The sequence below is a fragment of the Anguilla anguilla genome, chromosome 5, assembly GCF_013347855.1.
Source record: "Anguilla anguilla isolate fAngAng1 chromosome 5, fAngAng1.pri, whole genome shotgun sequence".
NCBI classification, from domain to species: Eukaryota; Metazoa; Chordata; class Actinopteri; order Anguilliformes; family Anguillidae; genus Anguilla; species Anguilla anguilla.
Window position 1 is genome coordinate 61,071,270 of NC_049205.1, and position 26,346 is coordinate 61,097,615.

General features: G+C 46.6%; 1 protein-coding gene across 7 annotated transcripts in view; it reads right to left on the minus strand.

Moving 5' to 3' along the window:
- The window catches only part of LOC118228475 (follistatin-related protein 5-like), a 168,396-nt gene that overhangs the window by 6,738 nt on the left and 135,312 nt on the right, over positions 1 to 26,346 (minus strand). For 3 of the 7 annotated variants that reach the window (XM_035420022.1, XM_035420018.1, XM_035420025.1), the window contains 6 exons: positions 26,321 to 26,346; positions 13,889 to 13,915; positions 12,915 to 13,033; positions 7,778 to 7,927; positions 2,370 to 2,477; positions 384 to 508 (listed from right to left, as the gene is read on the minus strand). The exon at positions 26,321 to 26,346 is cut by the window's right edge and continues 109 nt beyond it. In XM_035420022.1, coding sequence (XP_035275913.1) covers positions 384 to 508; positions 2,370 to 2,477; positions 7,778 to 7,927; positions 12,915 to 13,033; positions 13,889 to 13,915; positions 26,321 to 26,346 — 555 coding nt within the window. Of the gene's footprint in view, positions 1 to 383; positions 509 to 2,369; positions 2,478 to 7,777; positions 7,935 to 12,914; positions 13,034 to 13,888; positions 13,916 to 26,320 lie in introns of all 7 variants that reach the window. The other 4 variants (XM_035420024.1, XM_035420023.1, XM_035420019.1 and 1 more) reach the window with 3 other exon arrangements.

Here is a 26,346-nt window from a genome sequence, read left to right on the forward strand (position 1 = left end):
CAGGGTGGGGTGGGGTGGAGGGAGAGGAGGGGGGCAGGCCAGTGTGGGGTAGAGGTTGGGGGGAGAGGAGGGGGTGGGCCAGGGGCAGGCGGGGGTGAGGAGGGGGTGGTAGGGAGAGGGGGGGGTGTGCCAGGAGTCGTTGGAGTAGGGGGAAAGATGGTGGGTTTTTTCCCCCTCGCGGCCTCCCTCACGCTCTTACCTGACGTGATCGACGAGGAGGGTGGAGGTCGAGGTGGGGGGTGGTAGGGAGAGGACATGGTAGGCATGAGCCTGGGGCAGGTGAGGGGGGGGGGGCTTGGGGCGGGGTGGTCGGGGGAAAAGATGGCGTTAATTCCCCCCCCCCCCCCCCCCCCTGCACGGCCTCCCTCCCCTCGCGCTCTTACCTGACGTGATCGACGAGGAGGGTGGAGGGCGGGATGAAGAAGTCCTCCACCCTGTCGAAGCGGCGGCCCACGGGCTGCGTGTGCACCGTGTGGTGGGGGACGGCACCGCTGGCCTGACTGATCACCTGCACGGGGAGAGAGGGGGGGGGGGGAGGGGGGAGGGGGGATAATGCACTTAACATGCGCTCATGAATAATTCAGCGCCCTCCCGCCGCACGAGGAGATGAGATCCTCTCCTCAGCGCGCACCTGGGAGTCTTAATTACGGGGACAGGGAGTGAATCAAAGTGCCGTCTCCAGTCTGAGGGAGGCATATGTCTGGAAATCTAAAATCGATGACAGGATCCCGGAGACATCCGCCTGCAGCATGCACAGACTTGCAGCATGCGCACACACTCTGTCACATCTACAGACGTGCACAGCTACTCACAGACACAGACACACACGCACACACACACACACACACTCTCTATCACATCTACAGACGTGCACAGCTACTCACAGACACAGACACGCACGCAGGCACACACACATACACACACACACACACTCTGTCACATCTACAGACGTACACAGCTACTCACAGACACAGACACACACACACACACTCTATCACATCTACAGACGTACACAGCTACTCACAGACACAGACACACACACACACACTCTATCACATCTACAGACATACACAGCTACTCACAGACACAGACACGCACGCACAGACACACACACACACTCTGTCACATCTACAGACGTACACAGCTACTCACAGACACAGACACGCACGCACACACTCTATCGCATCTACAGACATACACAGCTACTCACAGACACAGACACGCACGCACGCACACACACACACACACACACACACACTCTATCACATCTACAGACATACACAGCTACTCAGAGAGAGACATGTGCGCACAGACACACACGCTATCACATCTACAGACATACACAGCTACTCACAGACACACTATCACATAGACATACACACGCACACAGGCACACACACACACACACACACACACTATCATACGCATAGACATACACACACACACTCACACACACACACTCTCTCTCTCTCTCTCTCTCCCTCCCTTCCCTTCCCTCCCTCCATCCCCCAGAGAGGAGGAACCACAGATAAGTGCCAACTGGAGCAAGCGCAGCACTGAGACGGGTGATAGGAGATCACTGGGGGAAGCTGAGCTGAGTAAATGCTTGTTAGTCTTTTTTCCCTGTGACAGTCTTTTTGACATCCCCTCTCACTTGGGTATTGAGCAGGTGAGCGTCCCTCTTTAGCACTGGCTTACCATAAATATGCATTTCATTTTTCCCCCAAGATGTATAATATCTCTAAAAAAAAATTGGACAATAAAAGCAAGCGTGACAGAGTTATTACACGGTGCGCTCGTTAATAGGTCTTCGGGGATTGGATAATGAATTATTCAGCAGCCAAGACATGTGTAATATTGGTACAACCACAAATGCAAACTTAAGTCATGCACAGTTGATCGTTAAGCAAATAAAGAAATTCATAGCAGTAGCTGGAGCAAAATCATCCTTGACCTGACTCTGTGCTGATTTTGGAATAGCCCCTCTGTTTCTCCAACATTAATGTTGATGGATATTATATTGTGCTTTATCTGGGGGGGGGGTCGGAATCCATTTTGACAGCAATTTAAGGTAACGCTGCTCTTGTGGACTGCTATGCACTGCATCCATGTTACAGGAGCACACAGTAAAATGTCCAGTGTTAATTCAACTCTAACGGTGCTTATTCAACAGATAACATTTGAACCCATTCTGGACTGTTAGAATGTTCTTAACTAAACATTCTAATGCTGATGTAACAATCACTACTGGTGATTGAAAGCAGTGGAGTTCTAGAACACAGAATTAAAAAAATAAAATAAAAGAAACATTCCAACCCCCCCCCCCCCACCTCCCCTACTCTTCAAAGGGCTAAAATGGGTGCAGTTACCTGCAGGGTGGGCGTGGTTTTCTGGGCATCTCCCCAGCTTAGGACCCACACCTGGTCGTGGGACTTGTCGTAGAGCAGCTTCACGGGGAAAGGGTCGGTGCTCACGGTCTGCGGAGGCAAAAGAGAAGAGACGCCTGCTTTCTGACGTACCTCAGACAGGGACGTGTGATCAGAGCAGCCGTGACAGGCTCCGCCTACCTCCTTAAAAATCCAGCAGAAATTTAAATTATGATTAAATTATGTATGGTTTCTCCCAGTATGTGATATTTTCTGCATGATGTTAATGTGATCAGTAGTGTGCTGTGAGGGGTGTGGTTTTGGAAGGCACTGGACAGGACACGCCCCCGTAAAGGCCGAGAAGTTCTGTGCGATTGGTCCAGCTTCTTCCACAGGGTTTCACTAGGCTGGTGCACATGCATTAATATTTTTCTACGGGCAGAAATGATGAAATCGGGCGACACAGAGAAGACAGCGATACTCTGTGCCTTTGATCACAATACCCCCCCCCCCCCCCCAAAAAAGCCACCACCCACCCCTGCCCCCGACATCACAATTCAGCGGTGTAGTATTGCTGTACCTTCCAAACCAATTTTTTCCTTTTCTTTTTTCCAAATGAAAATCCATAACAATTTGTTTTCTCTGTGACCTGAATTTGACTAGCTGCATATTGGCAGTTTTGTGTGGAATAATGCACTTGCGTCAAATAGAGAAAGCGCGAACACAGGCTCAATCAATACACGGGTAGTTGTTAATAGGTTTTTCAATTAAAAAAAAAAAAAAAATTAATAAAACCACTATTCAGAATGCCAAAATGGTTAAGTGCTTTATTAGTACCACGAGAAGAACAATTGGTGGTTAATAGACTAAAAGCATATCATGCATCAAAATAGACATATTTTACTCTATTTGTGTTTATACAAAAAAATTATTAACTATATCTCAGTCTTGGAAATTAACTGATGGACAATTAATCGACCACCTCATTGGTGGGAAGATTTCAACTGATGAACATAGTTGGGCCCCGTCCACTACCCCATAAAAGGAGGACACTGCACTGTGGCACTGACTGGGGTGGGGGGGTGGGTTGTGATTGGGTACTGGGGGGTGGGGGGGTCGGTTGTGATTGGGTACTGGGGGGTGGGTGGGTCGGTTGTGATTGGGTACTGGGGGGTGGGTTGTGATTGGGTACTGGGGGGTGGGGGGGTGGGTTGTGATTGGGTACTGGGGGGTGGGGGGTCGGTTGTGATTGGGTACTGGGGGGTGGGTGGGTCGGGTTGTTGCATACCACGTAGGAGGAAAGTAAAGCAGCCAACAGGCCGGCTACCAGCTGAAACAACACATTAATTTGATGTAAATATTTTAAGATTTAGGTACATAACCCTGTGAGATTGTATTTACATCTTTTTACACTCGTTTCAGAAATGCCAGACCAACATGCATCTGGCAAGACGGTGCGGCGGGTTAGAAAACAGCTGGATCAAAAACACCTGGAGATTCTGACGCCTTGGACACCTGGCCACCGAGCCGAGCGACCGGCCTTACTCAAACCGGCCGAAACCGGCCAAAACCGGCCATCAAAAGAGTTACGGCGATCAGCCCGTTGGAGAGACGGACCGAGCCGTCGGCGCCTTCAGCCATCTTCGCACCGGGAGATAACAGAATAACACGGGGAGGAATCGCAGGGGGAGTCTGTGAAGCGCGCGGCTCCAGACCGGCATGCTGATACGATACGATACGATACGCTCCGGCTTTCTTCGGGCTGATCGCCAGCGGCCGTCGGCGATTTAGCGTGGCTGAACGGAGCGGAGCCCGTTGCCACGGACGCAGGTGCACCAGTGACCGTCGTTCACCATTTCCTTGCACTGTCCAGGCGAAACGGAACGTGCTAGAAATGTAGCGGACGACACGTATTAAACTTTAGCGTTTAATGCTAGCGTACAGCTGCATCTCAAAACTCAGCAGCGCCACACAGCTGAATAACAAACTCGGGGGTATTCGGGCGGGGGTGGGGGGTGGGGGGTGGGGGGGGGCGATGGTTTCACACTGCGCAGGAAGTGCTGAGGATGAGAACGCGCACTCCTTCAAGACAAATATTAATGATTGCAACCTCGCGAATCTCGTTTGCTCAAAACTCAAATCATGGGGCTTTTTATCCGCGCCGCGACCGTTTCTCGCTTCCCGGAGAGCCGCACTGCAGTCTGGGAAGCGTCGCCGTGGCGGCCGGCCGCACAGAAACACCAAGACTGATTTCTCTGAAGGAGCGACTGACAAAATTCTTTTTTTTTTTTTTCCCACACGGGAGGTGACACAAGCGCATTCGCGGTTCTAGGAATAAAAAAAAAATAATAATAATCTCGGTCTATCATGGCCGCCGGAGGAAACAGATGTGCGAGACACGCTCGTGCTTCGATTCGCACGGCGGCGGTTTCAAATTCAAGCGCTCGGGCGATGTTCCGCACAGCTCATCTGCATTCACAAAACGCACTTTCCTCAGAAAGCAACTTCACAAAAAAAAAAAAGAGGGAAGGAACCACACTGGATCAAGAGAATGAATAATTACATTTCCACTGACTCCATTGACTAAAACAATAAATAGACAACACCGTAGTTACTCCGGACTCCGCGGTAACTTAATTACGCTTTGATTATGCCCTCTGTGCAACTGACAGAATGTTTTGTTTCTTTTAAACTTCTGAAACCCATTGCTCCTTTGAATGCTTTGGGGAGGGGGCAAAAAAAAAATACAACTACATTTTTCACACAGAACTTTAAACGAGAAAGTTACACAGACAGCAGAAAACAGACGAGCTGTTTACACCAGGAGAGAGATCGCTGTGCACCCGGTGTGGGAGCTGGGCCGTTATTGGGAAAGCTAACAGTGGAGCTTCAAAAAGTAAAGAAAAAGGTATTCCACAGTCCAAAGCCAAACCCTTGCTTTTCTCTCACTTCCCTCTCTCACTCTCTCTCACTCTCTCTACATTTCTCTCCCTCCTCCTTACTCTCTCTCACGATCTCTCTACATTTCTTTCTCTCTCTCTCCTCCTTCTCTCTCTCTCTTGCTGCCCACCCCCCCTCTTCTAGCTCCCTATCCCCCCCTCGCTCCACCCTCCCTGTCTCTGTCTGTCTCTCTCTCTTCCCTCCTTCCCCCCTCTCTCTCTCCCCTCCTTCTCCCCCCTCTCTCTCCCCTCCTTCTCCCCCCTCTCTCTCGCTCTCTCTCCCCTCCTTCTCCCCCCCTCTCTCTCTCTCTCTGTCTCTCTCTCTCCCCTCCTTCCCCCCTCTCTGTCTCACTCTCTCTCTCTCTGTCTCACTCTCTCTTGCTGTCTCTCTACATTTCTTTCTCTCTCCCCCCCTCCCCCCTCGCCCCACCCTCCCTGTCTCTGCCTCTCTTAGAAAGCTGAAGAGGGACCAGGTGGCTAATTACTGTAGCAGCTAGCACTCTAAGTGCTGTAGGGGAAGCCAAAGCTCCAGGTGACCAGCTAATGACTGCGTCACGGCTGCAAGCAGGAGAACTGGTGTGGAAGAGAGAGGCAGGGGGGCGTGGAAGAGAGAGGCGGGGGGTGCATAGCAGAAATACTGCCCCCTGCTGGGAGGGGAACAGTGTCCCTTCTCTCAGTGCCAAACACAATCCTGCTTTAGAACCATATGATATATAAGCATAAAATATAAAAAATAACTTTTGATGAAGACCATAAGGTCTGGCCTAGTTACTTGTGTTATAGTGAGACCCAGGTTTAGTAAAACTTGCAATGTGTTCTGCGTCCTCACAAATATCATGAGTCAACACAAGTTTTATTTTGAGTGTTATCCAATTCTACAAGCCAATATCAATCAGGCCCGGCTCGAGCGGATTGGGAAAAAATCGAAAGAGGCAAAGGGGAAAAAAATATTTGAAAAACTGTAAAACTAAGAATTTGAACACTGGAGAATGTATACGGTACGGTATTAGACTGAGGCAGATAGAGGCCTTAAAGCCGAACGTTATGAGTTCACAGTGGCATAAAAAGCCACTGGCCTGTAGGCGGAATGACAGTTGCTGCACAGTGCTGTGCTGATTTGCCGCATAACTAAAGTTTATTTAATGTGTACTGACAAGTGAATCTCCTGTCAAGCTATATAAATTCAACAGAGCGAGAGTACAGAACAGTTACAAACACTATTTAAGCGGCTGGATTACGCTTTAAACCACAGTGAATTATGTCGACGGAGAGCAGTCATACTTCCTGGAGAAAACGATTAGAACAATTTTTAACAGTAATTTCAGCTCCAATAAAGCTATGGGGTTGTCGTTTAGACCCGCATTTTTTTAACGATGATTTGACACAAAGGCGGTTCATTATGTTTTAATTGTGGATAACGCAGGCAAATAAATAACTCGCACTCGGTCTGTAACTAAGCAGCAGAAGGACATTTGTTAGGGTAATGGACGCAGTCATAATAATGAATTCTGCGTGCTAGGAGTAGAACAAATTGTAATGAGACGAGCAAGAACACGGCAACGCAATGTCATCAATTTGTCTTGAGAATATTAGACCATTAGTGCTAAGCAGCGCTTATTTTTCCAACAAGAAATTCAGGTTAAAACAGACAGTGCTTTTGTTTTACATTTATATTCAAGTTTATCATTTAACTTTTCAAACGGAGCAATAAAACTCTGGCCTGGATTCAAACAACTTTTGTCCTTAAATCTGAAGGTAAAGTGTTTAAGGACAAACGCCAATTCAGTGTAGGCCAGTGTGGATTTACACACTGTATATTTTGATCAAGTCCCAGGTACAGTAAAATGGCTTTTACCTGCAAATATAATATTCAATTTACGGGCAGCAGTGCAGTATATTACAGAACCTGGCCAAGTAACCTAAAGGTCTCTGGTTCGATTCCCAGGTAGGACACCGCTGTTGTACCCTTGAGCCCTTAAGCAAGGTACTTAACCAGCATTGCTTATATTTCCAGCTGTATAAATGGTATGTCCAGCTGTATATTTAATTTGTCTCCTGTATTGTGTTACTTGTTAATCGTAATACTCTACGTGCCTCTGCAATTGCCCCTCGGGGACAAATGAAGTGATTTGAAGTTGAATTGAATTGATTTGAATTGAATTGAATTGAATTGAATTGAATTGAATTTGAATTGAATTGAACTGAATTTGAATTGAATTGAATTGGAATGAATTGATGGATGCAGTGTAAATGTTAAGTGAGTAAAAGTTGCGTTAGTCGCTCTGGATAAGAGCATTTAATATAACATTACACACACAATGCCACTACAGTACATGCATTTTATCCATGCCTTGTGCCACACACACCCATAATACTTCTGCTTGTTTTCAGCACTCTGTCGCTTCGCCGTTCGTGATTTATTTTCTTTTTAAAAAAAAAAAAAGAGCAGGATGAAAACACTAAATCTCTTACCTGCACGGCCTTCTGGGACTGAATGTCCACGATCAGGACGCGGCCGAGGGTGGGCTGGCTGGCGTAGATGTACTTGTCCTTCACGTTGACCGCGGAGGCCCAGACGCACTTCTGCTCGGCGTCGCCCGCAGATTTTGGGCAAACCTCCTGCTGCAGAAAAGACCCGTGAAACACAGTAAACACAACGACAGGCAGCACACGCACCGCAAAATACACAGCAGCACCAATCACTGTCATAACTGTAATAGTAGCAGCAGTATTAGCAGTTAAATAAACAACATAACATAACATAACATAATGAAGAGAACTAGTAGTGGTAGCCATAGTGGTCACAGTAATAGTGGTTGTAGTAGTAGTAGTAGTACTGGTAGTAATAGCAGTATTAGTATTAGTAGTAGTAGTAATAGTAATAGAAGTAATAGTGGTCACAGAAATAGTGGTTGTAGTAGTAGTCGCAGTAGTAGTGGTGGTGGTAGTAGTAGTAGTAGTAGTAGTAGAAGTGGTCGCAGTAATAGTGGTTGTAGTAGTAATCATAGCAGTAGTAAATCTTTCATGGATAGCAGAAGTTGTAGCAGTAGTCATGTTAGCAGGAGCAGTATTGAAAAGTTATTGTACTAGGTGTAGTAGTGGTTGTTGTAATCATAGTAGTAATATATATATATATATATATATATATATATATATATATATAATCACTCGTAGTAATATATTATGGTCCCATTAATTAGAAGCCATTTTATTCACAGTATAACACTTAGAGACACTAAATATTTACGCACTGTACACACAGGCAGCAGGAACCATTTTAAAAAGATGCTGACAGTGCGGAACACCATGCAGGGACAGTATAACATCGGTTACTGCGGAGTTCTGTGTGCATGTGCATGTATTCATGTGTGTGCGTAAATGCGTCATATGAAGAAGAATGCTGTCCTGTGTGCATGTGCTGTATGTGTATCTATGCGTGTGCGTATGCACATCAGTGTGAATATATCATTTGAAGAACAATGGGTGTCCTGTGTGCATGCACGTTCATGCATATGTGCATGTATGCACCTACGTGGAAATACATAATTTGAAAAAGCATGTACCTGTATGTGATATTTTTACAAGTGCACCAAATGTGACATACTTCTTTTTAAATGTCTGTATTTTTACTTTCGATTATTTTCCCCTGGGGCAATTATGTACTTTAACCTGTCATTTTCTCCATTACCATCAATTAATAGAACTGACAGTTTGTTGAATAATATGTGGTTATTCACTTTCCTTTGGTGTACTAAGGATGTTTTCTTATACCAATGAATCAAATGTGGTGGATTACACCCCCTGGGTGCAAACCTTGCGCCAACCGATATTCAAATCTGACAGGAAAATGATGCTTTCTCAACATGTCACTTTCCTTTCAATGAAACCCATGGCAAATACAAATTTTCAGGCCCTTCCAGACGTAGTATAATGGGTTAGGAGCTGCTCTTGTAACCTAAAGGTCATAGGTTTGATTCCCAAGTAGGACACTGCCATTATACCGTTGAGCAAAAGATAAAAATATACTTTATTGAACCCCGTGGGGTAATTTGTCCTCTGCATTTTGACCCATCCTAGTTACTTAGGAGCAGTGGGCAGCCGCAGTGCAGCGCCCGGGGACCAACTCCAGTTCTGAGGCCAGTGCCTTGGTCAAGGGCAACTGCAGGAGTGCACCTAACATGCATGCCTTTGAGTGTGGGAGGAAACCGGAGTACCCGGAGTAAACCCACACGAACGCGGGGAGAACATGCAAACTCCACGCAGAACGGTCCCAAGCCGAGATTCGAACCCACAACCTTTTTGCTGTGAGGCGACAGTGCTAACCACTGTGCCACCATGTCCGCCCAAGCAAGGCACACTGTAAATGCTGTGTAAAAGGTTATGTAAGTCGCACTGGATAAGAGCGTCTGCTAAATGCCTGTGATGTCATGCTAATGTAATGTCACTGGTTTCCAGGCCGACCAGGTGTAGATGTGATCATCCCATTAGGCGGTCAGCGTAAGGAAGACATTGCCATGGAAACCCCACGCAGTCGTTAATGCGTGGCATGTGTCCAACCGTCAGTCCCATTAATGGGCGGAACCGCAATGGTCAGCTGTCAGCTGTCAGCTGTCAATCAACCGACACACTGGAACTAATCATATAATTTATTAATTTCTTTCCCCCCGAGGCAAAGCGCTATGAATATTCAAAACCAGGAAGTCGCACTGACATCATCCGTTAGCCGCCCATTTCGGCGAATCGGGGAGCTTCGCCCTCCCGTCACCAGTCCAAGCGACGGCGGTGAAGAGCGTATTAAATCATGGTGGTGCGACCATGGTGCTTTGTGTTGTGATTACCTTTTGAAAAAAACACCATTTCAAGTACAAGAGGAACAGCGCAGATTAAATTTAATCTGCTTCCAGTTATTCTTATAGATTCATAAAGCGATTCACAGCAGGATGTCAGCATTTCGTTTTCTGTCTTTGCGACGGCGTCTCGTCTTTAACGACTTCTCGACTTCTAGTGACCCAGCGTTTGCCTTCTGTACAGCTGGGAGACGAGGGAGGAAATATCTAATTATTAGTGATTGTTAGTGATTCTCCACCTTACCCCTTTACTCCCAGTAGGGACCAAATGATATATGTTAGGGTGGCAGGGTGCAGTGGGTGGCACTGTCGCCTCACAGAAAGAAAGGTTGTGGGTTTGAATCCCGCCTGGGGCCTTTCTGGGTTTGTATGTTCTCCCCGTGTCCGCGTGGGTTTCCTCCAGGTACTCCGGTTTCCTCCCCACAGTCCAAAGACATGCAGGTTAGGTTAACTGGAGACTCTAAAAATTGCCTGTAGATATGAGTGTATGAGTGAATGGTGTGTGTGCCCTGCGATAGATTGGTGGCCTGCCCAATGCACACTGGGATATAGGCTCCAGCACCCCCCTGCGACCCTGACCAGGAGCAAGCGGTTATTAATAATGGATGGAAGAATGTTATCTGTTAAGAGTTGGATTTAACACTGTTAGAGTTGAATTAGTTGAACTGGACCTTTTTTTACTGTGTAATCTGATCACTCTGCACCCCGTCCTCACGCGTGGGTGGCGACGCGACAACCCCACGCTGTTTCGTAAACTGCGGCGCATCGATAATTTGTGAGGAGGCCCCTCGGCCTGAGACAGAAATACTTTTCGCTAATTCGGCGCGGCGCGTTTTTGGCGGGGGGGGGGGGGGGGGGGGGGGGGGGGAGGCCATCTGGCACCGATCTCCTCCAGCGGCTCCGCGGCTCTCGTCCGACGCAGATATCGCGTCGCATTACTTTAAACTGCACTGAACTGCGCTGCACTGCGCTGAACTGTGCCGAACTGCGCTGAACTGCGCGGAACTGCGTGGAACTGCGCGGAACTGCGCTGAACTGCGCGGAACTGCGCTGAACTGCGCGGAACTGCGCTGAACTGCGCCGAACTGTGCTGAACTGCGCCGAACTGCGCTGAACTGAGCTGAACTGCGCTGAACTGTGCTGAACTGCGCCGAACTGCGCGGAACACACATCGTTGCTGAGGCGCTGAAATGGAGAGGCCTGTCGGTCCTGTCGCCTGTGGTTTCTCTCAAATCAGACAGGACGCTTGCAGTATGGCTGATATAGCACAAAGCGCATTCAGAAATGCACTGTATAAAATACCTGCCGTGTATGGGGTTTTAAACACTGTACACAAATAACCTTAACCTTACTAACGTATAGCGCGCACAGACAGACACACACACACATAGACAGAGACACACACACACGCGCACACACATACACGCAAGCACTCACACAGAAACACATGCACACACACGCACATACACATAAACACACATGCATACACGCATACACACAGACAGACATGCAGACAAACAGAGAGACAGACACACATAGACACACACACACACACACACTCACAGCACACACACACGTAATGTTACATGAATATTACACATCCCTTTCATATTATTTCTTTATGGGGGGGGTGAGGCTGGGGGGGGGGGGGGGGCAGAGTGGGGGTTCTGAAAAGCATGGACTCACATTCCCACCCTTGCCCTGCTCTCTCCCCTCTCAGCTCCAGACGGTGTGTGTGACACTCATTCAGTTGCGTTTGATTGATTTTCTAATACGCCGCCTCTCGCCCCCCCCCACCCCCCCCCCCCCCCCGTCTCCGCGCTCTCTCCACGCAGCATTACCGCTCAAATGAAAGGCCGCTCACAGAAAGCTCTGAGGTCCGCGCCGAGAATAAAATCCCAAAAAAAAAAAAAAAATCAAAATAATACTGTACATGCGCTGAATTCCAAGCCCTGCTATTTGTGGGGCCTGGCAGGAATAATGAATAAACCCATCAAAGATCTGCTGTGTGAGGCAAGGGAGAGCCCAGCACCGCTCGACAGCTCACAACTCATAAAATTAACTACGCAATGCATCAGGATAACAAAAGAATATACATAATAATGGGGGGGGGGGGCTGCCTGTCGTAATCTCGATTCGTTCCTAATTTACTCTCCACGGGCGGCGGGCCCCCTCACCTGCAGGCCCCCTCACCTGCAGGCCCCCCTCACCTGCAGGCCCCCTCACCTGCAGGCCCCCCTCACCTGCAGGCCCCCTCACCTGCAGGCCCCCTCACCTGCAGGCCCCCTCACCTGCGGGCCCCCTCACCTGCAGGCCCCCTCACCTGCAGGCCCCCCTCACCTGCGGGCCCCCTCACCTACAGGCTCCCTCACCAGGGGCCCCCCTCACCTGCGGGCCCCCTCACCTGCAGGCCCCCCTCACCTGCAGGCCCCCCTCACCTACAGGCTCCCTCACCTGCGGGCCCCCTCACCTACAGGCTCCCTCACCTGCGGGCCCCCTCTCCTGCGGGCCCCCCTCACCTGCAGGCCCCCCTCACCTGCAGGCCCCCTCACCTGCGGGCCCCCTCACCTGCGGCCCCCCTCACCTGCGGCCCCCCTCACCTGCGGGCCCCCTCACCTGCAGGCCCCCTCACCAGCGGGCCCCCTCACCTGCGGGCCCCCTCACCTGCGGGCCCCCTCACCTGCAGGCCCCCCTCACCTGCAGGCCCTCCTCACCTGTGACCCCCCTCACCTACAGGCCCCCTCACTTGCGGGCCCCCTCACCTGCAGCCCCAGCAGCCTCTCACTGGGTCGGATGTGCCTCTGGATCTCGCACTGCACGGGCTGGATCACCTTAACGCCGTCCTCGTAGAACACGTAGAACATGTTGCTGACCCCGAGACCTGCGAAAGACAAAAAAATTAAAAGATTAAAAAAAAAAAGAGCCACACGTTTTCACCTGCCAAGGGACTACAGGTGACATTTACAGCAGCTGTCAAGCCAATTCTGGGGTAGTTAGTAACTGTCCATTTTTCCCTTTCAAACAAACAAACAAATAAATAAATCTATTAGGCATGACACAGGCAAAGCTCTCAAGTCTGCACTTCACACAAAGTAGCCAAAATAAATAAATAAATCTGTGCAATTAGAACAACTACTGTGTGTATAGGCTACTCCATTTTAAACCCTGTGTGTAATTACATTGTAATTACATGGTTGTTATCGTGTAACTACTGCACATACACAATATTCATAGCTGAATAATGAGACTGTTAAAAAAAATGGCATTCAAACATTTGAACATTGCTCTCTGAATGCTGGTTCTTGTTATGAGTGTTATGGTAAAATGGAAATTAATTAGCTCATTAGCACTTGCGATTATGACCGTGGCTAATGTTGCATCTGTAGTCAAATTGCATGGAAAACAACACATGACAAACTGTTAACAGCAGTAGTATCTACCAATGTAATTACACTGCAATTACACAACAATTACACAGGGATTATGGCCATTTACTGTAACGTGGGGGAAAAAAAGACAAAATTAGACAATGTAAAAAAAAAAATTAAAAAAAAACTGAACATATAACACCCTTAAAATATGACACACGGTCCAGAAAAGCAGTAGATACAACATCATATACAGTATGTGGTATGACACGTGCATCGTATACGTAACATGTTAGGAGTGTCATATATGAAATCTGTTAGGTCCATCTCATATGTGATACGACAGGATGTATGACATGCATAAGTACCTTCTTCTCTCCAGAGAATGTTGGCCACTGAAGCAGGAGAGAAAAAAGAGGAAAATAAATAAATAAATAAAGGGTACAGACAGCCTCTGTTGAGCTGTTGACGCTGAAGTGAGAGACCAGTGACAACATCATCATCATCATCATCATCATCATCATCATCATCATCATCATCACAGAGCACCACACACAGGGGAAAACCAGCAGTGTCCCACCCAGCACCCTGACCCCTCCGCGGGGTCCTCGCTCTCAAATAACCCATCTCTGACGAAAACGTGGGACACGCCAACACTACTGCTTTCTGACTGACCGAAAACTAGCATGCGAATGTGCACGTCTCCAGCTAGGCTAACCTGATATCATTAAACATCAAACATCCTGTTTAAGCCCCTTAGCAGATTACAACCACTCGTCAATCCCCCTGTGCATAATTCAATATGGCCAGAGACCATAACGGCAGTCGTGTCATAAATACCGCATTTTCATTAACCATAAACGGTATCACATCGCTGTGATGTACCATTAATAAAATACATCAGAAGCATTCAACACGCAAACTAGATACTATCCATGGGTTTTCATTTTACAGCACTCTTATTCATACTAATAATTAAAAAAAGCACGCAGAACTGATTAATTGAAATCCAGCGCATGAAATCAAACCGTTGATTTCTAACTTTCCACAGAGTGGAGATTGGATCAAGTGCTCTGAAAAATACATGAGTACGTAATTATGGGGGGGAAAAAAAGTGAACTGGAAAAAAAAAAGAAGAAAAAATTGCATCGAAAAAAAAAAAGATCAACGGGGCTCCATGGACGAGCCTGCGCTCGTTTGTGTTTTAATATGCTGATCGCACGGTTTAATGCACGAGTAGAGCCGCGTGCCTCCGCGCCTAGATACGTGATATAAACACCCCCCGCCCCCCCCCGCCCCCCCCAAGCCCCCCGTGCCCAACCCCCCCTCCCCAGGCCCCCCGGCCTCCCCCCCACGCCCCCCGCAGGACAGGATTAATGCCCCACTCCTGCTAGTGCGTGTAGTCCCTTATCAGGCCTGACCGAAATGAACCTCACCCCCCCCCCCCATGCGTTTCACAGAGATAAGTGCTAACGCTGCATCACGCCACCTTTACGCGGGAATGAATGAATGAATGAATGAATGAATGAATGATTGCATTTATGCAGCACTTTTCCGAACACTCAAAGTGCTTTACAGTGATGAGAGGGAACTCACCTCACCCACCACCAATGTGTAGCACCCACCTGGGTGATGCACGGCAGCCATTTTGCGCCAGAACACTCAACACATTAGCTAAGGTGGAGAGGGAGAGAGAACATCTTTTTTTTTTTTAGCCAGTTAAATCAGGGGATGATTACGTGGCAAGTTGGAGAAAGCCAGATTGGGCATTTAGCCGGGACACCCGGAATGGCTGGGCGACCCCTGCGTGGTCCTGGTCGCCGTGCACCGATGCATTCGGGGTCAGACGGCGAACAAGAGGCGTTCACTCCCGAGCTGATGACTCTCGCCCGTTCTCCTCAGGAACCAGCGGCCTCTTCTCTCGGCCCTTTTTAAAGGGTTTGATGTAGTCCTCCCGTAGAGCGCCATCATCAAAAAGCCAAAAAGCACTCTGACGGAGTCTCTTTGATTTCATTTTATTTTTTTATTTTTTTTTGCCCGGTCAGCTTATTCCCGAAACAAGGGGCGTAAAGCTTTCCGGCATTTGGATAGATCGCTCGGCCGGAAAATGGGAAACCGGACACCTGTGATAATTTCCATCGGAACATCATTCCATTTGTCCCATTCTAACAGTATTCTGGGCTGGTATGTTTCATAGTAGGCTATATATTATATATATATATATATATATATATATATATATATATATATATATACTTACGCACGCAGACACACACACACACACGTACACACTGGTTGCATTTTAAATGATGAGCACATTTTGTGTTTATGATTTTTTTTTTTTTTAAATGTGCTGCATACTTGCATTTACAGCGCTCCTTACTGTAATTATAGCACCAGTGTACTTAGCGCAACAGGCTACAGTATCTATTAGCAACACATACGGTATGGTACTACACATTCGCAGTCTAATATGCAGTAACGACGCAGAGAGACCGCAGCCACTCAGCAACTGAGGCAGAGGTTTCTGTACCAACCGAAAAACCCGCGTTCTCCGGCAGCGGTGTGGAAAGTCGTACGTTACTCCACCCAAACGCTCCATCACAGCCTGCCTGGGTCGAGATCAAAACAGACCCGAAATCAATCAAAGGGAAAATGGAACGTAGCAATTTTATTGATACTTTTGTTTTCAGTTATATCACTGATGAAAAACAGAGCATCGATACATGTCGCAATGCCTTTGAGTCCTGATTCTGAGCAGTAAGAATTAATTATATTCTGCATAGATACGTGAGTATGAAGGTACACGAGAGTGGTCGGACTATTAAGTAAAAACCAAAGCACTTGTAAAGAAAAATACATAAACACATAACTTAGTAGCCAGTTACCCGTTTTAAGGTCACTGTTGGATTTTTCTCTTCCAGTCTTGCATGATAAATGTGAATAGAGCTTCTTTTTTTAAAAAGTTAAACACAGTGTGGGTTCTGCTAGGATGAACTTGTATTTACTCTGGGGGTATGCCTGAAACCAACTGTCAAAGAGTTGATAAGTAGCACATTGTGAAGTCTTAAAGAAAGTACCGTCTTTCTACTCACACAAAAAGCACTTCCAGGCGCTTACTCTTAACCACGCCAAGCTTGCTAATTAAGAAAACTATAGCCATAACAAGCAGTGCACCGAAGTGATTGAATTGCGACAAAACCTTAATTACAGGAGTGACTGCCTTTATGTGGTGAAAAGCGGGACGATTGAATTCCGTCCATAGATGCTCGCTTCCTCTAAAACTGCTCAGTGTCCAACAATTCTCTCTATCTCTATCTCTCTCTATCTCTGTCTCTCATCACGAAAAGGGACTTAACATAGAAAAGATAAAAAGGCATTTAAGTTTAAAGACATTAAAAACTATCTCTTTCCCATTGTATGGATGCATATCTAAACATATCTGGAAACAAAAAATTTGAAAACTCTTTGAAATTAAACAGTTCATGTCCTCCCGTTGTTAGGACAAACTGTTGTCAGCGATAGCCCCGCTCATTTCAAAACCTGCAATAAAATGACACTCCGTGCTCCTTTAATTTCAAAAAGATGAATTGATACTATTAATCACTGCAATGCACCAGGGTTATTTAATCTATACGAGGGCTCATGCATCATCCGTTTAAACTGAATTAAAAGCGAATCAGTGCCAGATTATCCGCTTCCTACTGTCTCCTAAACTGCGTCGAACGCTGAGCAAATCAATAAAGATTTATCGCATTTGATTTTGAATCTGAAGTCAGAAGGAAAACCTCTATAGCCTACAAGCCACGTTGATATGCAGTGTGAGCCTTCTTTGTGTGCTTGGCTGTGCCTAACAACCGTAACCGTGCGGCACAAAATGCACCATGTGACACAGATATACAGTAAATAAACTACAGCACCATGCGTTAAACATGTCGTAATGATAAAATCAAATTCAAATTTGAATTTGATGGAGACAAGGAAACCTTCTGCCGACAAGCACCATCACCACGCACTGCGAGACATGTGTTCATGAAACAGTCACATGACCAGACGTTCAGAAAGCTGTGAAGGGGGGGAGGGGGGCTTGCTTGCCTGCTGCTAGAAATTGTCGGGCTCCATTGACTACTAAACTAGTCATACAAAACCTGTGTAATGCAACACTTAGCCAACTGAAATAATATTACCACTTGTCAAACTAAGATCCTCTTTCAAAAGCAACTGATTGGTTATGTTTGCATTTTATAGAGATGAACATCCCTTCCAGAATTTTTTTTTTTTTAATCCATTGGTAGTTTGGCACCGTACGGGCAGCATGGTGGGTAGCACCGTTGCCTCACAGCTTGAAGGTCCTGGGTTCGAGCCCCCGCCCGGGCCTTTCTGTGTGGGGTTTGGTATGTTCTCCCCGTGTCCGCGTGGGTTTCCTCCGGGTACTTCCTCCCACAGTCCAAAGACATGCAGGTTAGGTTAATTGAAGAGTCTAAATTGCCCCTAGGTGTACTCCCGCCATTGCCCCTGACCAAGGCAGTGGCCTCGGAACTGGAGCTGGTCCCCGGGCGCCGCACTGTGGCTGCCCACTGCCCCTAAGTAACTAGGATGGGTCAAGTGCAGAGGACGCATTTAGTTGTCTTAGAAGGCGATGACCTGAATTGAATCGAATCTAATCTAGTCTTTGCTTCGGTCGTACAAGTATAAATGAGGATGAGGAAGAGGAGGATGCAGCCAAGGCATCTGGTTCGGTTTGCGGGATGGAGGCGGGTTAGAAGGCCATTTCTTCCTCCTGAACTTTCCACGCATCCGCGGCGCAGTCACAATGCGCATTTTGCCTTTAAAACCGCGCACATTAATTATGCATGGCCTCTCTCTCCGGTGGCATTTTCGTACCATTTAACGTTATTCACTACAGAGCGATGTGGTACAGCGCAATCCATCCGGACCTGTGATCAATCGTCCGCGCGACCGAACGTCTTCATCGCACCGCGAACCCGAACGGATTCACGGCGTGTATGGATCGATAGCAATTGAATCCTCCTGCCGCAAATCAATAGCACTTGATTGAAACATCAAACATAATTTCCATGACAAATGAGAGCCGGACGTGGATTCTGTTAAGATGGGCCAAACGGATGAACCAGTTTTTTTATATATTTTTTTTTCTCTTAACTGAATCCATTTTTACTGAAGCCATTTCCATCTCTATAACAACTTCACGGTCCTGCATATCTCCTCCCAAGACCTGGCGTTTCATTTTTGTGCCCTACAGCCCTACAAGTATCTGGGCTTAATCTCGTGAACCCTATATACTACGATGCCGAAACCTACATTAAAAGGGATGGTTCAATAAAAATAAATATATTTGAAAATACGCCAGGTCTCCAGAGGAGGTTTCGTGGTCATTAAAACCGAGAATACCAAAAGTGGAGTTTCAAAAAAATTACTGGTGTTAGCAAAATTGATTTTTTTTTTTTTTTGCTTCATGAAATATGTATTGAAACATGTCAAAAATATGTACATTCCAGCATGCCTTATCATGCAAAAAACGAAGCTGTTTATAAACATAAAAGTTTAATCATTTTTTAACATTTTGTTTAGTGGAAATAATATGAGGTTTACCTACACAAACAGGCTTATTATCCAGAGTATAACAAAGTATAAAACATTTTTTGTCAGTTAAATCTGCATATCATACAGGCTTTGGATGGCTCTAAATTGGATACTAATTTAGTGTTTGTTTTATATTTACCTGACTGGTCACCCAAATTGCGTATATGTAAACCCATTTGTGCACATAATTTATAATTTATTACATAATTTATTTTTATGAACTGCCATTTGTTTCATAGTTTTTGGTTGATTTTTCAAAGGTAGAGCCAAAAAAAAAAAAAAGACGAAACATTGTCATCTGGCAGAATAATAATTTTTTTAAAACTATATTCCTTTTATATTGTCTAGAAATGTGACATGTCACGCTCTGCTGAGGGTTGGGGCGACAGTCGCTCTGACAGGTGTAATGTCACTCTCTAACGGGAGAGGACGTTTCGGGATCGTTCGAGGGCGACGGCTCACGCTCACCGTGTCACATCCGCGCGCGGCGATGGGAAGTGAAGCGTCTTCAAAGAAACGCAAACCATGATCGGGAGCCGGAAGCGATGGAGAACTCACAACGGGAGCAGCTATTTTATCGCTCATATTTAAAGAAAAATAAATTCCGTGAATCTTGGAGGGGCTTTTTAATTTTTTTTTTTTTTTTTTAAGAAGCAATGATAATTGGTGTCAAAAAAAGTTATAAGACGCAGACAGCATCTCTTTTCCCCTTTCTTTCTTTATCCTTTTTTTTTGACTGAAAAAGCTTAAACATTGCAAAATCGCTGAGCTAGTGGAGCGTGAAATACATCGGCTGTTTGAAACGTGGGTGGGGGGCAAGCAGAATTCACAGAATTCACAAACGCAGAAACGGTTTCTGAATGCTAACGTGCTAAGCCTGAGGATGGGATCACGTGATGGACGATTTACTTGGAGTAATGCACGTAACTGAAATATGGACTGACCGTACACGTCCTGGGATAACCTGGAAGATGACCTGGTAAAGGGGAGAGGGCGATGGACGCTTCCCCATTCCCATTCCCAAAATCACAGCTGGCTGCTGACTGGCAGAATGAATCACACAAACATAAACAATTTTTCAACTTGTTTCTGATCCGGGAAACCCCCCCCCCCCCCCCCATCTCCAACCTCTAGTCAGGGAAGCCTGGTCTCTTAACTCACACAGCTGGAAATGCCTACAAACAATTTCAAGTCCCCGTCCAAATTTCTGTCAGTATCTTCACACTTTAAAGCAATGTTATTTTGACATTCCACGGGGGGGGGGGGGGGGGGGGGGGGTTGAACCACCTACGGTACCACACGTTAAAAACACAGGACATAAGGCGGGACGACAGAGTTCCATCCATTCCCCTGTTTACATTCCCCGCCCCCCCCCCCCCCACCGCTGTCTGCTCTTCTGCGCAGGTATTAAAATAAAAGCCAGGCGGTCTCATGATTGATTTACAGCAAGGTCGGCTGCAGGCATCCCTGTCACAACGCTTCCAACCCTGTCTCGTCTAACAGGAAATGAGTCAGTCGTATTAAAAGGACACACAATAAAAAAAAAAGATTTTTTATTTTTTTTTTGCCTCAAGAGGAGCAGATGTGAAAATGCGCCGAGACACCGTGAATCAAAAAGACTAAACTAAATCTGACATCCACTCCGACTGAGATGTTTTCAAACAGTTTAAGGAGCAATAAAACAGAGAATGAATGGTATGCTTCTTTTTTTATAAATAATAAGATACACCAATATGATATCAATCATTTACACTTCATCACAAGATCACTCCTGTAACGTATTTATTTGCTCAACGGATTTCTTCATCCACTGCAACTGGCTCTTATGTAGCCTAATGCAGAATCTGAGTGTACTACAGTTTGACGTCTGTTGCGGAGGCACAGCCCCCGTGTGAGTTTGAACCCGCAATCCCCGGTTTCCTTTACTGGGTTTTTCCAGCAGTGGGGGGGGGGAGTGCTGGTCCCCGGGGGTTGGTGAAGGTACCGTAGGGGCTCCGCGATCGCACTGTGAACCACTGCCCCCCCCCCCCCCCCCGCCCCCCAACCCCGCTAGTGATCGCAACGTTCTCTGTGAACTCTTAATACGTATCGAATCACTTGTCAACCTGCCAAACTGAATGGACACCCCTTTGGGTCTGGCGCTGTTTTTCACGGCTCTGATTGGACGGTCACACTCAGACGAACGCCGATGTGCCGAATCAAAGCGCTATATACACAAAACGCGGGCTATTGGCCTGGATTCAATCAACATTCCTGTTCGACGCTAGCTTTCAAATAAATCCAAGGGTATATTTGCTTTTTTTCCCACAGTTTGGTCGGCTAATTTTGGTGCTCAGCTACTTGCTGAACAAGCACACAATGTGAAAAATAAAAGAACACTTAAAAGTAGAAAAAAAAAAGAACGCTTATATTTAATTGCAAACCGGTACTTATAGACAAATGTAGATTGAATCCCATTTGTTGCCTGACATAACGAGATGAATGCCTTGATGGAGCACTTTGAAAGGCAACATGCTTAATTGTGCTCTTAAAACAGACCTTTTCGAGGGCAGACGCACCAGAGAGCCTGTTGATATTTCACTCACATTTGCTCTCAGTGGGGATTGCTGGACAGCTTTATAGTCACAAAGGATTGCCGGAGACAGCCACAGCCAACACACCTGTACAAGAGGGCAAAGCTAAAAGCTTTTTCCCGGATATATCACCGATATCTTTACCTTTTTTTTTTTTTTTTTTTTCCGGAGGACGGAAGTTGTTTTATGATGGTTTTTAACAGGATTTGTTGCACGTCCTGGACGGCCCCTCAATGTCTGTCTGCCGGTTTTTAGGCCGGGACGATTAGTTTCATTTTATCGATTGCCTAAAGAGCCCATGGACCTGCTTTCCAAACCCTAAAAAAATCTGCAGATGGAAATGACAGCAGCACATATGAACGTGGCCCAAAACGGATCTGAAAATATCCGATCCCAGGTGGTTTTTTTTCCTCTTGTGTACACATAATACACATCTGATCTGTGTCGCATGCAAGCAAAAAATACGGAATTGAGTCACTTTTACCAGGTGTAGATGTAGCCAAAAACCTCGCTCCCCCCTCCCCCCACTACATTTGCATTTCAAAAATACAAAACAGCCACACCAGAGTCACACACAAAATACAAAAAAAAAAAAAAAAACGGTCATCAAGGCTGAGGAAGACGAGGAAACAAAGCGTGCCAAGGCTAGGATGAAGAGGACATTTTATGTTTACCTCCAAGGCTTTCGTTGAAAAAAAAGAAAATAATAAAAATGCCTAAATTAATAAACGACTGAAACTATGAAACGCTACAGTGTCTCACAGACAACAAAACCAGAGTGCCATGCTAAGGAAAATGCACCACCGTCTATTTAAAAAAATTTTAATGCAACAATCTAATTATGCAGTACTAACTTGGCAGGGAGACAGGTGGGGGAAGAGAGGGGGGAGGGAGGAAGGGTCGGTGTAGTTTGAACCCTCAAACATCGAACAGCAGCTCTGACATACTTTGCATATGCAAATGAGGTGACCCCCTGACTCCAGGACAGGAACACAAAATCCCTTGTTGTACACAGCTGCCCACTCTCTCTGGCACATCTCCTGGCAACAGCACTAATGAAAAGCACACCTTACAAACCCAGGGAGCCCATGTTAGGACATCATCACACAGGTGGGTGTGGGGTCCATGTTAGGACATCATCATACAGGTGTGTGTGGGGTCCATATTAGGGCATCGTCACACAGGTATGCATGGAGTCCATTGTTAGGACATCATCACACAGGTGTGTATGGGGTCCATATCAGAACACCATCATACAGGCAAGTATGGGAGTTCACATTAGAACATTTTCATGCAAGTGAACACTATGTCCATATTAGGCCAACATCATACTGGTGTGCACGTCTACATCAGCATTAGAATGTTCAGCTAAGAAGGTTTTAATGTTGGAGTTTGTACAGTAGTGGGAGACATGAGCGCGCAGGAGCGAGTTTCCTGTTTGTCGTGAGAACATTCCAGAATGGCGTTCTGCCCCCTGTGTGATCCTGCAGGCATCGCTCATGCCGTACACGCAATGAACGTGTGCAATCCGGCCACGTGTCTCATATTTACAATGCTTTTTTTGAACTGGAAAAACTAAAACTTTTTCTGACTAAACAAATAAAACAACGTGAGCGTGCGTACATGCGATGGTGGCGCTGATAGTCGTGTCTCATGGAACGGAATAGATCTTCAGCGACATCACACAACCTGAGAAACTTCAGTAATAATTTTAAAAAGTCGCATAAATGATCAAACTGCCCGTGCTCTCCTCAGAGATAACGAGAGAGGTATGGAATATCCTCATACAGGGGCACGTTATCGCCACCCTTTTCCTAATTTCTATCCTGTGGGCGACAACTGCACTGCTGTTGCTGTCCACCCAACAGGACGGTCAACGGTTCTGCCCAATGACCTTTGACCCGGAAGCGCTTGATGGCCCGATGTGTAGCTGTACGCCGGACTTCGTGCCGATCGCGCGGCGAAAGCGTTCCTCTCTCCGGCGGTCACGTGCGGCCCGTTAAAAAGACCTCGGGCCTCTGGAGCGGGTCCCACCGTATCAATTATGAATTTAAAGGCTCTGGGTTCTGAAGTGGTTGCCGCAGTATCAATTATGAATTTTTTTAAAAAAGGGGGGAGGGGGAAAAATGTCATTGAAAAAAAAAAAAAAGAAGCTTCACGTTTCAGTCGGGAGAAGTCCTTTAAGCCGTCGGCCCCCGCCACTACGGTTCCCGAATGTCATTTGCCAATTTCAGCGGGAGATGAGACGGCTCTCCGAGCATGAATATTGATGCCACCCCCCCCCCCCCGCCCCGGCACAGCCCATGATTCAAACCCCCCCCCCGAGTGTAAGGAGGCAATAAACTGCGTAGAGAAGAAGAAAAAAAGGATGGACCGCAGTGAGTCAACACAGAAACGCGGGGAAGGGAAAAGGGGCGTGTGACACGCGACGCTGTTTGCAGGTCATCTGCAGAGATGTTTTTAAAAGCAAAGGGGTCAGGGGGGAGGGTTGGGGGTGGGGGGGCGCAAAGTCGCGGCCCCTAAAGAGGAGGATAAGCGCTTCTTTCGGGCCGTCTTTAAATAGCCCCCATCGGCTCTGGGACGCTGTGGATCCTGAACTGGCACCGAGCCGAGAGTTCCCTGCCCCCCCGCCCCCCACACCCCCCACCCCCCCCCCAGGCGGCCGTCCCCGGTGGTATTCAGCCCGCCGTCTGATTTAATTAGCTTCTCCCGAACGGCGCGTCGATAAAACACTCAACATTTTCAGCATGTAAACTAAATTATATATGTGGGGTATATCATTTTTCTCTCATACCGTAACTGAGCTTTAATTGTTGTTCGGCTCGTTGCAATGAGAAAATGACAACGAAAACAACAAGAGCAAAAGGTGCTGACTGACTTGAATACAAAGCACACAGCTTCCTTCACGACGGGAGTCAGAACAAACTCAACCGACATATTGGGAGGAAGCTGGCTGCAGAGGAAGAGGTCATCACACACTGGGCAGCCTGGTGTCAGTAGTTAAATTTAGGCTCAACTGGGCAGTCTGGTGTCAGTAGTTAAATTTATGCTGAACCGAGCAGTCTGGTGTCAGTAGTTAAATTTATGCTGAACCGAGCAGTCTGGTGTCAGTAGTTAAATGTATGCTGAACTGAGCAGTCTGGTGTCAGTAGTTAAATTTAGGCTCAACTGGGCAGTCCGGTGTCAGTAGCTAAATTTATGCTCAACCAGGCAGTCTGGTGTCAGTAGCTAAATTTATGCTCAACTGAGCAGTCTGGTGTCAGTGGTTAAATTTAGGCTCAACTGGGCAGGCAGCCTGGTGTCAGTAGTTAAATTTAGGCTCAACTGGGCAGGCAGCCTGGTGTCAGTAGTTAAAGCTAGGCTGAACAGGGCAGTCTGGTGTCAGTAGTTAAAGTCCGGCTAAACTAGCGACTAGTAGGTAATGGGGGAACCTACCAGAGCAAATAATCATATTGTTTGGTTAGAATGCCACTAGGGGTATTAGACTAGCTGCATTGTAAAATAAATAACAAATAAGAAAATATCCCATAAAACCGGTGAAAAGGCTGGCAGCAATGTTGTCAGTGAAAAACTATTTAATGAAGGGAAAATCTGTATAAATCCTGTTATTTAACTGTATAAATCCTGCTATATGGAATAATGAGTTGTTGCCATTATTCTACATGACTTTGACAGCGCTTTGAAGAAAGAAAGAATGAAAAAGAAAAACAATTGCAAACAATTTACTGTCAAAATACAGTTCTATTTACAGAGTGCTTGCGCCTCTATGGAACAAGACAGATGAGTGAAAATGACATAGAGACAGGAAAATGGAGGGCAGGCTAATAAATTCGGTAAACTGAGGCTTTGGGGCTGCCTGCATCCACACGGGGGGAAGGGTTTTCCTTTCCAAACTGGCAACAAATCCCCCTTTCATTCCGAAGGGTTTTTTTGGCCCGTGCCTCCCAGTTCAGAGACGGTTAGGGGAGTGTGAAAGAGAGAGAGAGAGCCGGATAAGTGTCCAGGATTAGGGTGAAAAAAGGGGGCGGGGCTGCCCTACACCAGCAACCAGCGGCGAATGATGCGGGAGGCGCTCCAGGGAAAAGGGCTTGTAGCAGCTTCACACTGGAAAAGCGCTATCGATCTCCTGCTAGCTTTGCTCTGCTATCAGTCTCACAGCACACACTTGACGTCAACGCGTGTATTTTATGCATTGTCTGATTTCACAATAGCACACAGATTTTTATACATTTAAAAATGACCCTGTGTCACTATCATAACACACATCATTAAATACCCGGATATGTTCACTCCAGTTGCATCATCATCATCACAGTGTTATTACCGTATGTACACGTGTGTATTGTTTAAATGTTTACAGTGGACATCACAGTGCACACATTTTACACATTGTTTGATTTCACAGTAGCACACTGATTTTTATACCTATGTAAATTACACTGTATCACTACCATAACACACATCTGGATATGTTCACTCCAGTTGCATCATCATCACAGTGTGCAGTTATTAACCTGTGCATTCGTTTGTGTATTTTTTTTTACAGTGCTCATTGATGTTCACGCGTGTGCGTTTGCAATGCGCCGCGAGCGTAGCGTAGCGCGCGCGTCCATCGGTACGTACGTGTTTTGCGGGCGGAATCCTCCACG